The 17,706-nt window shown below is 35.7% G+C and overlaps 1 protein-coding gene across 1 annotated transcript in view; it reads left to right on the plus strand.

Moving 5' to 3' along the window:
• Window positions 1-17,706, plus strand: part of UBA6 (ubiquitin like modifier activating enzyme 6) — a 75,352-nt gene that overhangs the window by 36,979 nt on the left and 20,667 nt on the right. Inside the window, exons 14-18 of the mRNA XM_073017323.1 lie at window positions 6,917-7,060; window positions 9,288-9,355; window positions 10,062-10,140; window positions 11,313-11,393; window positions 16,050-16,127. Of these exons, the coding sequence (XP_072873424.1) occupies window positions 6,917-7,060; window positions 9,288-9,355; window positions 10,062-10,140; window positions 11,313-11,393; window positions 16,050-16,127 (450 nt within the window). The remainder of the gene's footprint in view (window positions 1-6,916; window positions 7,061-9,287; window positions 9,356-10,061; window positions 10,141-11,312; window positions 11,394-16,049; window positions 16,128-17,706) is intronic.

The following is a 17,706-nucleotide window of genomic DNA, read 5'->3' on the forward strand; positions in this document are numbered from 1 at the left end:
GTTTGTTTTTTGTTTTTTTTTTTTTTGTAAATTTGTTTTAAGTTCTTTGTAGATTCTGGATATTAGCCCTTTGTCAGATGGATAGATTGCAAATGTTTTCTCCCATTCTGTAGGTTGCTGTTCACTCTGATGATAGTTTCTTTTGCTGTGCAGAAGCTCTTTAGTTTAATTAGGTCCCATTTGTCTGTTTTGGCTTTTGTTGCCATTGCTTTTGGTATTTTAGTCATGAAATCTTTTCCCATGCCTATGTTCTGAATGGTTATTGCCTAGGTTTTCTTCTAGGGTTTTTGGTTTTAGATCTTACATTTAATTTTTTAATTCATCTTGAGTTAATTTTTGTATGAGGTGTAAGGAAGGGATCCAGTTTCAGCTTTCTACATATGGCTATCCAGTTTTCCCAGCACCATTTATTAAACAGGGAATCCTTTCCCCATTGCTTGTTTTTGTCAGGTTTGTCAAAGATCAGATCGATGGAGATGTGTGGTGTTTTTTCTGAGGCCTCTGTTCTGTTCCATTGGTCTATGTTTTGGTACCAGTACCATGCTGTTTTGGTTACTGTAGCCTTGAAGTATAATTTGAGGTCAGGTAGCATGATGCTTCCAGCTTTGTTCTTTTGACTTAGGATTGTCTTGGCAATGTGGGGTCTTTTTTGGTTCCACATGAACTTTAAAGTAGTTTTTTCCAATTCTGTGAAGAAAAGTCCTTGGTAGCTTGATGGGGATGGCATTGAATCTATAAATTACCTTCTTGGGCAGAATGGGCATTTTAATGACATTGATTCTTCCTTTCCATGAGCATGGAATGTTCTTCCATTTGTTTGTGTCCTCTTTCGTTTCCTTGAGTAGTGGTTTGTACTTCTTCTTGAAGAGGTCCTTCACATTCCTTGTAAGTTGAATTCCTCGTTATTTTATTCTCTTTGTAGCAATTGTGAATGAAAGTTCACTCACAATTTGGCTATCTCTTTGTCTATAATTGGTGTGTAGGAATGCTTGTGATTTTGCATGTTGATTTGCATGTATCCTGAGACATTGCTGAAGTTGCTTATCAGCTTGAGGAGATTTTGGGCTGAGAAAATGGGGTTTTCTAAATATACAATCAGGTCATCTGCAAACAGAGACCATTTGACTTCCTCTTTTCCTAATTGAATACCCTTTATTTCTTCCTCTTGCCTGATTGCTCTGGCCAGAACTTCCAACACTATGTTGAATTGGAGTGGTGAGAGAGGGCATCCTTGTCTTGTACCAGTTTTCCAAGGGAATGCATCCAGTTTTTGCCCATTCAGTATGATACTGGCTGTGGGTTTGTCATAAATAGCTCTTATTATTTTGAGATAACGTTCTATCAATACCTAAGTCATTGGGAGTTTTTAGCATGAAAGGCTGTTGAATTTTGTTGAAGGCCTTTTCTCTACCTATTGAGATAATCATGTGGTTTTTGTCATTGGTTCTGTTTATGTGATGGATTACGTTTATTGATTTGTGTATGTTGAATCAGCCTTGTATCCCAGGGATGAAGCCGACTTGATCATGTTCGATAAGCTTTTTGATGTGCTGCTGGATTCGGTTTGCCAGTATTTTATTGAGGATTTTTGCATTGATGTTCATCAGGGATATTGGTCTAAAATTCTCTTTTTTTTTGTTGTGTTTCTGCCAGACTTTGGTGTCAGGATGATGCTGGCCTCATAACATGAGTTAGGGAAGATTCCCTTTTTTTTCTGTTGATTGGAATAGTTTCAGAAGGAAAGGTACCAGCTCCCCTTTGTAACTCTGGTAGAATTTGGCTGTGAATCCATCTGGTCGTGGACTCTTTTTGGTTGGTAGGCTATTAATTATTGCCCCAATTTCAGAACCTGTTATTGTTCTATTCAGAGATTCAACTTTTTGCTGGTTTAGTCTTGGGAGGGTGTATGTGTCCAGGAATTTATCCATTTCTTCTAGATTTTCTAGTTTATTTGCATAGCAGGGCTTATAGTATTCTCTGGTGGTAGTTTGTATTTCTGTGGGATCGGTGGTGATATCCCCTTTATCATTTTTTTTATTGCATCTATTTCATTCTTCTCTCTTTTCTTCTTTATTAGTCTTGCTAGTGGTCTATCAATTTTGTTGATCTTTTCAAAAAACCAGCTTCTAGATTCATGAATTTTTTGAAGGGTTTTTTGTGTCTCTAGCTCTCTCAGTTCTCCTCTGATCTTAGTTATGTATTGCCTTCTGCTAGCTTTTGAATGTGTTTGCTATTGCTTCTCTAGTTCTTTTAATTGTGATGTTAGGATGTCGATTTTAGATCTTTCCTGCTTTCTCTTGTCGGCATTTACTGCCATAAATTTCCTCTACGCACTGCTTTGAATGCTTCCCAGAGATTCTGGTATGTTGTGTCTTTGTTCTCATTGGTTTCAAAGAAAATCTTTATTTCTGCCTTCATTTCGTTATTTACGCAGTAGTCATTGAGGAGCAGGTTGTTCAGTTTCCACATAGTTGTGTGGTTTTGAGTTTATTCATCCTGAGTTCTAATTTGATTGCACTGTGGTCTGACAGACAGTTCATTGTGATTTCTGTTCTTTTACATTTGCTGAGGAGTGTTTTACTTCCAATTATGTGGTCAGTTTTAGAATAAGTGCAATGTAGTGCTGAGAATAATGTATACTCTGTTGATTTGGGGTGGAGAGTTCTGTAGATGTCTATTAGGTTCTCTTGGTGCAGAGCTGAGTTCAAATCCTGGATATCCTTGTTAACCTTCTGTCTCGTTGATCTGTCTAATATTGATAGTGGGGTGTTAAAGTCTCCCATTATTATTGTGTGGGAGACTAAGTCTCTTTGTAGGTCTCTAAGGATTACAAAGGAACAGTAAATATTGCTGCCTGATCCTTCCTCTAGAAGCTTCGTCCCAGAGGGGCACCAACCTGTATGAGGTGTCTTGTCCACCCCTACTGGGAGGTGTCTCCCAGTCAGGCTACGTAGGGGTCAGGGACCCACTTGAGGAGGCAGTCTGTCCGTTCTCAGAGCTTGAACGCCATGCTGGGAGAAGCAGTGCTGTGTTCAGTGCCGTCAGACAGGGACATTTATGTCTGCAGAAATTGTCTGCTGCCTTTTGTTTAGCTAAGCCCTGCCCACAGAGGTTGAGTCTATAGAGGCAGTAGGCCTTGCTGAGCTGGGGTGGGCTCCACCCAGTTCAAACTTACTGGCGGCTTTGTTTACCTACTCAAGCCTCAGCAATGGCAGACACCTGTTCCCTCGCCAGGCAGCAGCCTCGCAGGTGGATCTCAGACAGCTGCGCTAGCAGTGAGCAAGGCTACGTGGGAATAGGATCCGCCAAGCCAGGCACAGGAAAGAATCTCCTGGTCTGCTGGTTGCTAAGATGGTGGGAAAAGCAGAGTATTTGGGCGGAAGTGTACCATTTTTCCAGGTACAGTCTGTGATGGCTTCCCTTGGCTAGGAAAGGGAAATCCCCTGATCGCTTTTGCTTCCCAGGTGAGGTGATGTACCACAGTGCTTCAGCTTGCCCTTCATGGGCTGCACCCACTACTCCAACCAGTTCCAGTGGGATGACCCAGGTACCTCATGTTGGAAATGCTGAAATCACCCGTCTTCCACATCAGTCTCGCTGGGAGCTGCAAACTGGAGCTGTTCCTATTCGGCCATCTTGGAGGACCAAGACCATGTTTAATTTCATAAGAAACAGCCAAACTGTTTTGCAAAGTAGCTGTACCATTTTGCATTCTCACCAGAAGTGTATGAGAATTTCAGTTGTGCTGCAGCTTCCTTATACTCTGTGTTGTCTGTTTATATGATTTTAAACGTTTTTGTGTGTGTGTGGTAGTATATCATTTTGGTTTTCATTTTCATGTCACTGGCCATGAATTTGAGTGTCTTTTAATATGATTATTTGCCATTCATATATCTTCTTTAATAAACTGTCTTTTAAAATCTCTGCCTGTTTTTAAAATAGTTTTTAATTATTGGTTGAGAGAGTTTTTATGTCTTTATATATTTGGATATGAGTTATAGTTTCTGAAATTCAATTTTTCAAACCACAAAAAGAATACTTTTTTTGTGGTTCATACTTTTTTGTCTTAAGAGCTTTTTTAACACAGGGTCAAAACGCTGTTTTCTTCTAGACAGTTTATATTTTTGTAATTTTATAAGTTCATTTTTGCATATGGTGCAAAGTATTGATAAAGATGTGATCATACAAAGTAGAGATCAGTGTGCATGACTTTACACTAATTTTGTACACTCTTTTGTAGTTTTATGAGTGTGTCTTTATATACTGCACAAAGTATAGATGAAAGTTAATTTTTTTGTATATGAATGTCCAGTTATTCTAGCCCATTTGTGGAAAAGACTATTCTTTATTGAAATGTCTTGGCATCTTTGTCAACAGTTTTTTTTAACCATATATGTATAGGTCTATTTCTGTACTCTACCGTCTTCACATTGTTTCTGTCCTTTTGCCAGCTCCATCTTGTCTTGCTTATTGTGGCTTTTATATTAAGTCTTGAAATCAGGTTTAGTCTATTTCTCAAAAAGAGCTCAGAATTACGGTATTCCCTGAGTTTTTATATGTTTCATATTGTTTCTGTAGCTTTCATAGTTTTAAGCTTGGCTAGATGTAAAATTCTGGGCTGTTACTTTGTTCACTGGTATGTTGCTTTATTTTTTGCTGTTGAAAAATAAGATGCCAGCCCAATTTTCATACTCTTAGAAGTAATCTGTTCTTTTTGCTTTAAGGCCCTATGTGTTTAATCTTTGTCTTCATCTAATAGTTTTACCAGGTTATATCTCAGAGTTGATTATTCAATAAAGTTTCCCATGTACACCATAAGCCCATTTTGATATGCAGAGTCAAATGTTGTTTAATTCTTTTCTTTTCTGGAAGGGTAGAATGGATCATTTCTGTTCTTAGTTTTTAAATTCCTGATTCAAGGTTTTTTGTGATGTTTTTTCCCCCCATGTTGCCAAGTGCTTGTTAAGAATATATAATTCACTTAAATATCTTCTGACTTTTGATTAGTTGTGGGGGTGTGGATTTTCAGTAGCTGAAATGTTTTTATTCTGGTTTTCTGTTTTCTTCTTACATTAGCTTTGTATTGTAGAGTGATTTTTGTGCTTACTTTTTGGACAGGGTAAGGGTTTTAGGTGCTTTTTAGGTTCCTGCTTTTGTAGTACTCTCTTAGGATACTGAAAAGGAGCTTTTAATGGATGACCTTTTTGTGGTGGAGAGGTACTGGTGTGTTTTGTAGGTCTCTTTGATTTTTACCAAATTCTTAACATCTCTCTCTTTAGCATTCTCTCTCAAAGAATGTCTCCCTTCTTTTGTTAACATCTTTCTTTCCCAGGTTGACATTCTTTGACGGCTGAGATCTGCCACCAGTTTTATACCTCTCATCAATATTTTCTGCACTTGGTGTGGGAATTTCTTTTTCTTAGGACGTGTTTTGTTACCGTTAGGCCGTTCACCTTCTTCTGTGATCTCTTCATATATTCTGCTCTCTGTCCAAGATTGTAGCAATGTGAAATCTAGCGAGAGTGCTGATGGGAGTTTGCAAAAATTTATAATATTCTGTTTTCTAGTAATACTGAAGCCCTGTCACTGTTTTATTTCTCTTCTTGTGATTATGCATATGTTTTGGAGATTATGTAGGGAAACTTAGGTATAGGCCGCTGTCTTTATCCTATGGTAACCAAAAATTCCCAAAATTTAGATGTTTGTTTACTAAAAAATAAAGAATCCTGGGAGGTTGCATAACCTAATGCTGAGAATAAACCTATAAAGTTGGACTTTTTGGGTCCAGATCCTGGCTTCACTATTTACTAGCTATAAAATCTTGAATAAGTTACTTAATTTTTCAATGTTTCGGTTTTCTTGTATAATCGAAATTATATCTATAAGGATTATTTTGAATGTTATGTAAGGACTTAATATAAAACCTGGCATGGTAAGTGCCCACTTATACTGTTGTTATCATTCTCATCATTATTTTTAATATTATCACCACCAACAATATCTGCATTCAAAAATTGCAGAATTTAAATTGTAATTGATCTTGGTTGAGGCTAGTGCTCAATAGTTGTAAATAATGAGATATGGAAAGTTGAAATGGAGGGGTGGAATAGTAAGTAGTAACCATTTTGTGTCACAAATATTTTTGACAGTGTAATAAAAACTCTTCTCTTTCTGCTCCTAAATGTATAAGAACTCTTCTTTTACATAGGATTTCAGAAGATTAATTAGGCAAACTTGAAGTTTAGTGATAAAATTAAGATTACTGATGTTTAAATAGGAAGAGAAAGAAAATAAGCTCATGAAAAGATCTTTGTCACATATAAGACTTTGTGCTAAAATAATAGATCTAAAATTCAGTTTTCCAATATTTCCTTTAAAATGTTCTATTTTGAGATACATAACTTTTAAGCGTAATTGAAAACGTTATCTCTAACAATGTATTGTGTCATTATTCATTGCAGTTTTTATTTACAACTTTCAATACAAACTGATAGCTTATCATTTTTAAGATTTGATTTTCATTGATCATAGTTCAGGGTTTTTTCATAGTAGTTTTCATTAACAAACTTTTTTAAAAATCTATTTATTTGTAAATATGTCTGACTGGCATCACAGAACTGTTCTTTGACAAAAACTATAAATGGTAGATATTCAAGTTAATTATAAATGATGCCCTAGAGTGACATATAGAGTCCAAAAACAAAATGGGCAGGTACTAGTAAAGGGAGACACTAATTAAGGTAACACGCAAATGGGTCTGTTATCATGAAATCGGGACATTTTTAGAGTTATTTAGTAGGGGAATTGAATAGCTTTTTAAGAAGTTAAGTTCTAATTCTCACATTTAGTCATTGAAATTTTAAGTATACCATTTAAATGCTGTTAATATTATTGTCTTTTATGGCTTTTGTTTTAGCCTGATGTAAACGCTGACATTGTGCATTGGCTCTCTTGGACTGCTCAAGGCTTTTTATCTCCACTTGCTGCAGCAGTAGGAGGTGTTGCCAGCCAAGAAGTATTGAAAGCTGTAACAGGAAAATTTTCTCCTTTGTGCCAGTGGGTTAGTTCTGAGTTTTTAAGGTTGAATTCTTTACTCATGAAATGGAATGTGTTACGTATTATAATGTAGTATTAATATATTAGAAAAGCAACCTTAAAATACATTTTGATGCATGAAAGAGATGCAAGCAGTATGCCTCCAACACTTGATTCTGTGATTGAAATTAACAAGATGATATTTTAGGGCTATTGAGATATAACCCAAAGTTGCCTTCTCAAATGTATTTCCCTTAGTTGTGACAGTAAGGGAATGAATGTTCTATCCTTATAGGTAATTGTTTTCCAGTACCATAAGCTTAGCATTCTTGGGCTCTCAGGACTCTTGAATTTGTTCCATGGAATCTTTTACTATCATGAACCTTCAAGTTCCCTTTCTAGGTGTAAACTTACAAGTGTGGAGAACATGGGAGTGGTACAGGTTTTAGAGTTGCATGGGGTATGAACATCACAAGATGGAATAAAAATCCCCATTTCTTTTACCAGCAGGAATAATTGGCACAAGGTATGAAGGGATGCTGCCTTAAGGCCCTCTCTCTGTTGAAACACCATAAACATTTTGAATATAACATTTATCATTTTATTTTTTATTTTTATTTTTTTGGGACAGAGTCTCGCACTGTCACCCAGGCTGGAGTGCAATCGCGCGATCTCAGCTCACTGCAACCTCTGCCTCCCCGGTTCATGCGATTCTCCTGCCTCAGCCTCCCAAGTAGATGGGGTTACAGACACGCAGCACCACACCTGGCTAATTTTTTGTGTTTTTAGTAGAGATGGGATTTCACTATGTTGTCAGACTGGTCTCAAACTCCTGACCTCGTGATCCGCCTGCCTCGGCCTCCCAAAGTGCTGGGATTACAGGCGTGAGCCACTGCACCCGGCTCATTTTTTTATATTTTAAAAGGTACTCACAATGCTATTTTGCTGCTGAATTCTTTATTTTAACATAGAATACAAGTATGTTAGTAAAAATCTGGTTTAAAGATAACCATTAGGGCAGGCGCAGTGGCTCATGCCTGTAATCACAGCACTTTGAGAGACCGAGGCGGGCAGCTCATGAGGTCAGGAGATTGAGACCATCCTGGCTAACATTGTGAAACCCCATCTGTACTAAAAATACAAAAAATTAGCTGGGCATGGTGACACACCCCTGTAGTTCCAGCTACTCGGGAGGCTGAGGCAGGAGAATCGCTTGAACCTGGGAGCCAGAGGTTGTAGTGAGCCGCGATTGTTCTACTGCACTCCTGCCTGGGTTAATTGTTAATATAGATTCTGTGTTATAATACAATAAGTAACCAGTTGTTCATGTTCAAATTTAGACACACAAGTTACTTAAATGAAAATGAGAGTAAGACTCAGTTCTTTTCTTCATTAACTTTAATTATCTTTGGTATTTTTAAAAAGCTGAAATTTTGGTTTCCTAGATTATTTTCCTATGGTATGTGTAATTATAGATGACATACACATACACATACACGTAGTATGTATGATTATAGATTATATATCCAAGCTGAAAAATAAATACAGAGTAGGTACTTTCTTCTCAAAAAGTAATCAAATTATGGCTGGGCACAGTGACTCATGCCTGTAATCCCAGCACTTTGGGAGGCTGAGATGGGCGGATCGCCTGAGGTCAGGAGTTCAAGACCAGCCTGGCCAACATGGTGAAACCCCATCTCTACTAAAAATACAAAAAAATTAGCCAGGCATGGTGGCACGCACCTATAGTCCTGGCTACTTGGTAGACTGAGGCAGGAGAATCACTTGAACTCAGGAGGCAGAGATCACGCCACTGCACTCCAACCTGGGCAACAGAAAGACTGTCTCAAAAAATCAAAAACAAAAAACAAAAAGTAATCAAATTACTTATTCAAATGTAGCTAAAATTGAATGAATGGGGGCTTCTAAAACTTTTGTGTAGCTATGAAAAATAGATTTGGAGGTGAAATTTCCTTTGGTTTAAAATTAGGATACATCATGTTTAGGATGGCTAAGTGACATGAATCCAATTATATCTGTTAACAGTTCCTTCAGTTTTTACTGTTATTTTAATGAGAGAATATCAATATATATATTACATATTTTTAATTATATTTTTAAATATTTTACTCTGAATTGCCTTTTTTTATCATTTTTTCTTTCATGACTATTAAATAACTATAAAGGGGCTTCTTTTTATAGTAATTTAAGTTTTATACATAATAATTGTATTTTTAATCTTCTACTTTAAGTTATATCTTGAAGCAGCAGATATTGTTGAATCACTAGGCAAACCTGAATGTGAAGAATTTCTGCCACGGTAATAATGAAATTTCTCTTGCTTTTACTAACAGGGAAATAAATTTTAAAAGTTTTGTCTAAGCATACCTTCGTTTTATATGTCTTTTCTCCTAAATCACTTTTGTAGTTGTTTTTTCTCTACTTGGTAATCATTTTAAGTGTCATAATAATGTCATATCGCTTTACTACTTGATAAATAGTGAATGCAAAGTTTTAAATTGTATGCCATGAGAAGGGTTAGCATTTAAAATACCGTAATAATGTTAGACAGAAAAAACTGCTATCTGCAGTCTTTATTTATATAAGTCATTCTTCACTTTTTTGGGTCATAAATCTTTTTGAGAATGAAAAGTTTAGAATTATTCTCCCTAAAATGCACATAACCCAAATTTCTGCCTTTGATTTAAGTGGGTTATCAGCTCCAAAGCCCATCCATAGATTCCTCTAAGAGCTTCTCTTAAAAATCTCTGGCTTAGGAAAATTTTTTTTCTAGATAAACCAAAGTTACCTTCACTTAAGTCGTTTGTATTTAGACTATTAAGCCAAGTGGAAAAAGGAAAAATGGATTTCTTTATGGGGGCTTTTCTTTTTCAATTAAGATTGGTTAGGGGAAACTTTTAAAGAATATTTCCTTTTAAAGTACAACATTAAATTGGTATTAATGACAGTGAAACTAATTTTAATGTTTTTTATTTCTGCTTTTTGGTATGTGTTATTTTTTTCAGGGGAGATAGATATGATGCTTTAAGAGCCTGCATTGGAGACACTTTGTGCCAGAAACTGCAAAATTTAAACATCTTCTTAGTAAGTATGAATAATCATGGGAATAGTATGTTCAAACTGCTATCGTATATCAACTTAATTCATTAAAACAAATTTGAGTATAAGTGTGTAGAGTACAAGTGAGTAGTTGCATCCGAGACCATGTGGCCTGTAAAGCTGAAATTGTTTACTGTCTGGCCCTTTACAGAAAAAGTTTTCCATCCTCTGGTCTAATTAATATATTTAAAGTAAAAATATGAATATGATAATTTAAAAAATTAAATTATTTTCTAGAAATATGTTTGAAAATTGGTGGGTTTTTTATTTTTTTTCTCACTAAATGAAAGAATATGTAAGTGTATTCTGTATCTTTTTTTTTTTTTTTTTTTTGAGACAAAATCTTGCTCTGTCACTCAGACCGGAATGCAGTGACATGATCTCAGCTCACTGCAACCTCTGCCTCTGGTTCAAGTGATTCTCTTGCCTCAGTCTCCCAAGTAGCTGGAACTACAGGGGCGTGCCACCACGCCCAGGTACTTTTTGTATTTTCCATAGAGACGGAGTTTCACCATATTGGCTAGGCTGGTCTCGAAATCCTGACCTCATGATCCGCCCTCCTCACCTTCCCAAAGTGCTGGGATTACAGGCGTGAGCCACCTCACCCAGCCTATTCTGTATTTCTTAATTGTCTTAGTGCATTGGCAGGGAAATTTCCTCCAATAACATAAAACAACTCCCTTCCATTTATTGTTTTAATTATTATAATTAGCCCTGAAAATTACTGCATATTCTCATTAATCATCTTTAAAATAATGTTTTGAAAATCAACTGTTATTGAGCTTTTTACATGCATATGGAATCTAGTATTATCAATTTTAGATAATAATAGAAGTCTTAGAATAGTTTTATTCAGAAAAGGAGTTTTGAGAAATGTCCAAAAGGGAGGAATCTTTTTTTTGTAATGTTGTACTAATATTATATTGCATTTATTTCTATCTTACATAAGCGGTTCAATGTTTAAATTTTATTTGGAATTTTAAAATATCTTCTGTTTAAAGAAATTATAAAATTAGGCTTTTGCTTATTTGATTTATACTTTTTTTTTTTCTTTGAAACACAGTGGTAAAATAAACCTGGTAAATATTTCAAAGTAAAAAAATTTACAAATGGTCAGATTATTTTAATCTGATATGTACCGTTTGTCTCCTCCATAGGTAGGATGTGGAGCCATAGGCTGTGAAATGTTAAAAAATTTTGCTTTACTTGGTGTTGGCACAAGCAAAGAGAAAGGAATGGTAAGATATCAATCCTTGAGAGTTAAAAGTTTATATTTTTGTTGTTGCCCTTTTTTCAGCTGTATTTGACTGAATAAATCTGAAGTATCAATTTTTTGAAAACAGAGCATTAAACTAAAAATTGAAAGATTCTGATGCCCTTCTGACCACTTTTCGAAACTGATGTTACCTTGTAGCAAATTACTTCTTTTTCCCTTGTAGCAAATTAATTCTTTTCTCAGTTTCCTTCTCTACTACTGTGAAACTGACATTTGTACTCCCTATCTCATAACGTTACTGTGATGATCAAATGTGAAAGGGCTTTGCAAACTATAAAATATGTTGTTATTTCTGTCAGATAGTGTTTATTGTTAAATGTTTAAGATAACTGAAGCTAACATTACAAAGTTGCAGGGTACTTAGATGTAGTTTCAATTAATGAGTATTAAAAGTAGTGGGAAAAATATAAATCTCAGTGTACAATTTAAATTCTTAAGACTCTAAATGTGAGTTAATTGCAAGCCATGTCATATATTTAAACAGAAGTTTATTTCACTGGTGCTGTTTGCCCTTTAAGATAAACTATCTTCCATTGGTGATTTCATAGATATATCAAGGTGACTAACAGAAGACTAATTAAATGGCTAAAGTTTGTATGATAGTTCACCTTTTGTAAAAGTTTATTAAACTTAGCTTATTCCAATTCAAAAGAGCATACATTACTATCATAGTTACAGGCAGATATTCTATGTTTATATTAACATTTCCTAAATACTGCTCCACAAACCACTATTACTTGTGGTGATTTTAAAAAGAAAAAAGTCTTTGGTTACATCAGTTTAGGAATCACCTAACTACTTTAATTCCTTGGAAATTCATGATGCACATGAGCATATAAAGGTCAGGAAAATAACTGTAATGAAGAAACCTACTGACTTCAGATAACAAAACAAGGTAAGTTAATGTGGACATGCTTCTGTACTACTGGAAACGCACAGACTTACTGTATTAGTTTTTATAAAGTGTAATGTAACCAAGCTGAAAAGAGAAATTCCCAGGTCCCAGGAACCAAGAGAGAAGAAAAAGTCCTAAGTTGAAAGCCATGGGAACTTACAAATGTTTCTATCTTGAATGTCTGTCCAAAACTTTAAGTAAAAACGGAAGTCACTAATGAGAAATTGAGACTCAGAGCATGTACCACACCGGAGTAAGGGGTCCAAAATTATATCATGTAAAAACTTTAAGCAGAGAAAGGAATATAACAAATTTAAGACCACTAAAACTTACAGCCTTTAAAACAAATGTAAAACTGCATCATGATGATAATAACACACTCAGTACTATGCAAAAAAGCCTTCATTAAAGATGATTCAGATTAAAAAATGACTATTCACTAGAAAGGGAACCACTGCAAGAATCAGCCATGGCAAATAAAAGAATTAGTCTCCTAAGAATTATAGATAATAGAAGTGCTACCAATAATAGAATATTTTACAGAAAATATAACAAACTTTAAAGTTAAAAATGATCAGAGATTAAGAGGACTGGAAATGGGAAAAAAGGTGCTGAGATTTTTACAGAAAGCCAAATAAGAATTTCTGTATAATCAGTAATATTAAAATTTAAATATAACTGAGGTGAGAATGGACAAATCGAAGATAAATATAAATACCCAGAATGTAGTGCAGAAAGATATCCTTTTTTTAATGAAAGAGAGTGCGTTTGCAAGGTCCAACATAGGTCTAGTAGAATTTCCAGAGATACAGATAAGGGAGAAGAAGCAATATATTCCAAAGATAATGACAAAAGTTCCCAGAGTTAAAGAAAGACAAGTGTTTTCAAATTGGAAAGATAAACTAGTACCAAACAGATCAAAAGCAAAGATTAAAAAAAGAGATTGCATAATAGACTTTTCATCAGCAATAGATAGAAGATAATGGAAGCATATCTTAGTGTGAGGGAAAATTATTATTCACCTGGATTTCCATACTCAGTTCGAGAGGGAGAGCAAAGTAAAGATAGCCGACAAATAAAATGATGAAAGATTACAAACACTTACTGGTTCTTACTGAAAGATGTTAGGTGGTGTGGGCAGTGATCACAAACACTTACTGGTTCTTACTGAAAGATGTTAGGTGGTGTGGGCAGTGATCACAAACACTTACTGGTTCTTACTGAAAGATGGTAGGTGGTGTGGGCAGTGATCACAAACACTTACTGGTTCTTACTGAAAGATGTTAGGTGGTGTGGGCAGTGATCACAAACACTTACTGGTTCTTACTGAAAGATGTTAGGTGGTGTGGGCAGTGATCACAAACACTTACTGGTTCTTACTGAAAGATGTTAGGTGGTGTGGGCAGTGATCACAAACACTTACTGGTTCTTACTGAAAGATGTTAGGTGGTGTGGGCAGTGATCACAAACACTTACTGGTTCTTACTGAAAGATGTTAGGTGGTGTGGGCAGTGATCACAAACACTTACTGGTTCTTACTGAAAGATGTTAGGTGGTGTGGGCAGTGATCACAAACACTTACTGGTTCTTACTGAAAGATGTTAGGTGGTGTGGGCAGTGATCACAAACACTTACTGGTTCTTACTGAAAGATGTTAGGTGGTGTGGGCAGTGATCACAAACACTTACTGGTTCTTACTGAAAGATGTTAGGTGGTGTGGGCAGTGATCACAAACACTTACTGGTTCTTACTGAAAGATGGTAGGTGGTGTGGGCAGTGATCACAAACACTTACTGATTCTTACTGAAAGATGGTAGGTGGTGTGGGCAGTGATCACAAACACTTACTGGTTCTTACTGAAAGATGGTAGGTGGTGTGGGCAGTGATCACAAACACTTACTGGTTCTTACTGAAAGATGGTAGGTGGTGTGGGCAGTGATTACAAACACTTACTGGTTCTTACTGAAAGATGGTAGGTGGTGTGGGCAGTGATTACAAACACTTACTGGTTCTTACTGAAAGATGGTAGGTGGTGTGGGCAGTGATTACAAACACTTACTGGTTCTTACTGAAAGATGTTAGGTGGTGTGGGCAGTGATCACAAACACTTACTGGTTCTTACTGAAAGATGTTAGGTGGTGTGGGCAGTGATCACAAACACTTACTGGTTCTTACTGAAAGATGTTAGGTGGTGTGGGCAGTGATCACAAACACTTACTGGTTCTTACTGAAAGATGTTAGGTGGTGTGGGCAGTGATCACAAACACTTACTGGTTCTTACTGAAAGATGTTAGGTGGTGTGGGCAGTGATCACAAACACTTACTGGTTCTTACTGAAAGATGTTAGGTGGTGTGGGCAGTGATTACAAACACTTACTGGTTCTTACTGAAAGATGTTAGGTGGTGTGGGCAGTGATTACAAACACTTACTGGTTCTTACTGAAAGATGTTAAAAGACATATAGAGGTATTTGTCGGCATTCTTTGACTTACATAAGTATTGGTTTTTAAAACCTTAGAGTGAGATAGTTAAAAGTTTAAGTGTAACTAATCTCATGGAAAGCAGACTGGAGAGTTCCAACTTAAATGATTTAGATAGTCTCGGTTTTCAGGAGGATAGAAATTTTAATTAATTTTATATCTTAAGTCACATAAGCATGTTAAAATTTTGAGCATAACCACATAACATGAGGCACTTAGCTTACAGTTTGGGGAGCTGGGGGCAGTAGGAATCAAGAAAACTTGGTCACTCTAGTACAAGGCAAAAATAGAGGGGAATGAAAAGCAGAATTGGAGGAAGTGGAAAGAAAAAGCCTTAATATCAGTGAACAATGAATTGATTAAGCTTTTTTGTTAAAAGATATTTTCTGTTTGACTTTTTTTTCCGTTAAAAGAGACACTCCCTAACATAATTACACAGAAATATTAAAAATATCAGGGAAATAACAACTAAAAGAAAATGAATGTGGAATATAGTCTGAGACATTCTACATCTAGGCAAACTTTGTTTAAAATGCTAAAGTGGCAAATGCATTTTGAATACTCTTCAGATTATCTTGAGTTTGCTTTCTTCTTGCATCCTTTAGAATGACAGTCTGCAGACTTTTTTTTAAAGGACAAGATTGCAAATATTTCAGGTTTGCAGACCAAAGATCTCTGTCACAACTTACCAGTTCTGCCCCTAGGATCATGAAAACAGCAGTAGACAATTCTTAAATGGTATGACAGTGTTTCAATAAAACTTTATTTACAAAAATAGGCAGCCTGCCTAATTAGGAGGTTAGGAGTTCAAGACCAGAGTTTGTAGGCCTCTGCTTTAGCCAGAGTTCCTTTCAAATTGATATATATAAACATTCTTCCCAAATTAGTTGAGATTAAGAATAAATATCAGTTGAGAAAGAAGAAATAGCTCCTCTGCAGGTAATCCATTTCATAGTTCTAAAAAGTTTTGTTTTGTTATAAATAATAGAAAAAAGTTTTGAACAGGAATTGCAATTGGCCTCAGCTATTTTGTTTGAGGTGCTATGTAAAACATTAATTACAATTAAATAAAATATAAAAGAGTAGTATTGGTAACCTTTTGGGAGTGTTTGTATCATTATAACTTTTACCAACCAGACTAATTTAGAATGATTTGTCAAGACTTTTTTAGTCATACTGAAAAAAGAAAAATAGATTAAAATTTATCCATTATGTAACTTCAGCCATATTTTCTTGATATTAGATTACAGTTACAGATCCTGACTTGATAGAGAAATCCAACTTAAATAGACAGTTCCTATTTCGTCCTCATCACATACAGGTATGTTGCTATTCTGTTTCAAATTTAAATCGTGTATTATACAAAAAAGAGTAGAGTTTCCTTTTAATAAATAGAAAACAGTGATTGAATAATCGTGTGTTATTTTATTAGAATCTTTCAAATTATCAATTAATGGGTATGACAAAAGGGAAAATATTAAATTATCTAATGCACAATATTGATCTTTGCATTGATTTTGGAATTGAAACCTGAGTTGTGAAACAGGCAGCATTTTTTTCATTTTGTAATCACCAGGGTATGTTGACATTTAATTTTAGAAAGTAAGTATATAGAAATATGTTTCTAATTTGAGGTTTTAGTAGTTAGCAAATTTAGCACTGTCTTTTTTTATGTTTGTCATAAATCAGATCAAAGTTTAGCACTTAGAATTTTTGTGCTCTTTTGATCGTTTGACCAACATCCCTTTTTATGGTAAAATAAAGCTTGTTCTCAATTTGCTCCTGTTTTATAGAGATCAAAATATTTAAGTCAGGAAAAAAAGCATTTTTTTTAACTATTACCATTTTATTATATACCTTTCTACCAGCAATATATGAGAATTCCAGTGACTCCACATCCTTGTCAGCACTTATTTTTTTGTTTGTTTATTATTATACTTTAAGTTCTAGGGTACATGTGCACAACGTGCAGGTTTGTTACATATGTATATATGTGCCATGTTGGTGTGCTGCACCCATTAACTCGTCATTTACATTAGGTATATCTCCTAATGCTGTCCCTCCCCCCTCCCCCCACTCCACAACAGGCCCCCGTGTGCGATGTTCGCCTTCCTGTGTCCAAGTGTTCTCACTGTTCAGTTCCCACCTATGAGTGAGAACGTGCGGTGTTTGTTTTTTTGTCTTTGCGATAGTTTGCTGAGAATGGTGGTTTCCATCTGCATCCATGTCCCTACAAAGGACATAAACTCATCCTTTTTTATGGCTGCATAATATTCCATGATGTATATGTGCCACATTTTCTTAATCCAGTCTGTCACTGATGGACATTTGGGTTGGTTCCAAGTCTTTGCTATTGTGAATAGTGCCACCATAAACATACATGTGCATGTGTCTTTATAGCAGCATGATTTATAATCCTTTGGGTATATACCCAGTAATGGGATGGCTGGGTCAAATGATATTTCTAGTTCTAGATCCCTGAGGAATCGCCACACTGTCTTCCACAATGGTTGAACTAGTTTACAGTCTCACCAACAGTGCAAAAGCGTTCCTATTTCTCCACATCTTCTCCAGCACCTGTTGTTTCCTGACTTTTTAATGATCGCCATTCTAACTGGTGTGAGATGGTGTGGTTTTGATTTGCGTTTCATTGTGGTTTTGATTTGCATTTCTCTGATAGCCAGTGATGATGAGCATTTTTTCATGTATCTGTTGGCTGCATAAATGTCTTCTTTTGAGAAGTGTCTGTTCATATCCTTCGCCCACTTTTTGATGGGGTTGTTTGTTTTTTTCTTGTAAATTTGTTTGAGTTCTTTGTAGATTCTGGATAGTAGCCCTTTGTCAGAGGAGTAGATTGCAAAATTTTTCTCCCATTCTGTAGGTTGCCTGTTCACACTGAT

The sequence above is a fragment of the Chlorocebus sabaeus genome, chromosome 7 (genome assembly GCF_047675955.1).
Source record: "Chlorocebus sabaeus isolate Y175 chromosome 7, mChlSab1.0.hap1, whole genome shotgun sequence".
Lineage (NCBI taxonomy): Eukaryota > Metazoa > Chordata > Mammalia > Primates > Cercopithecidae > Chlorocebus > Chlorocebus sabaeus.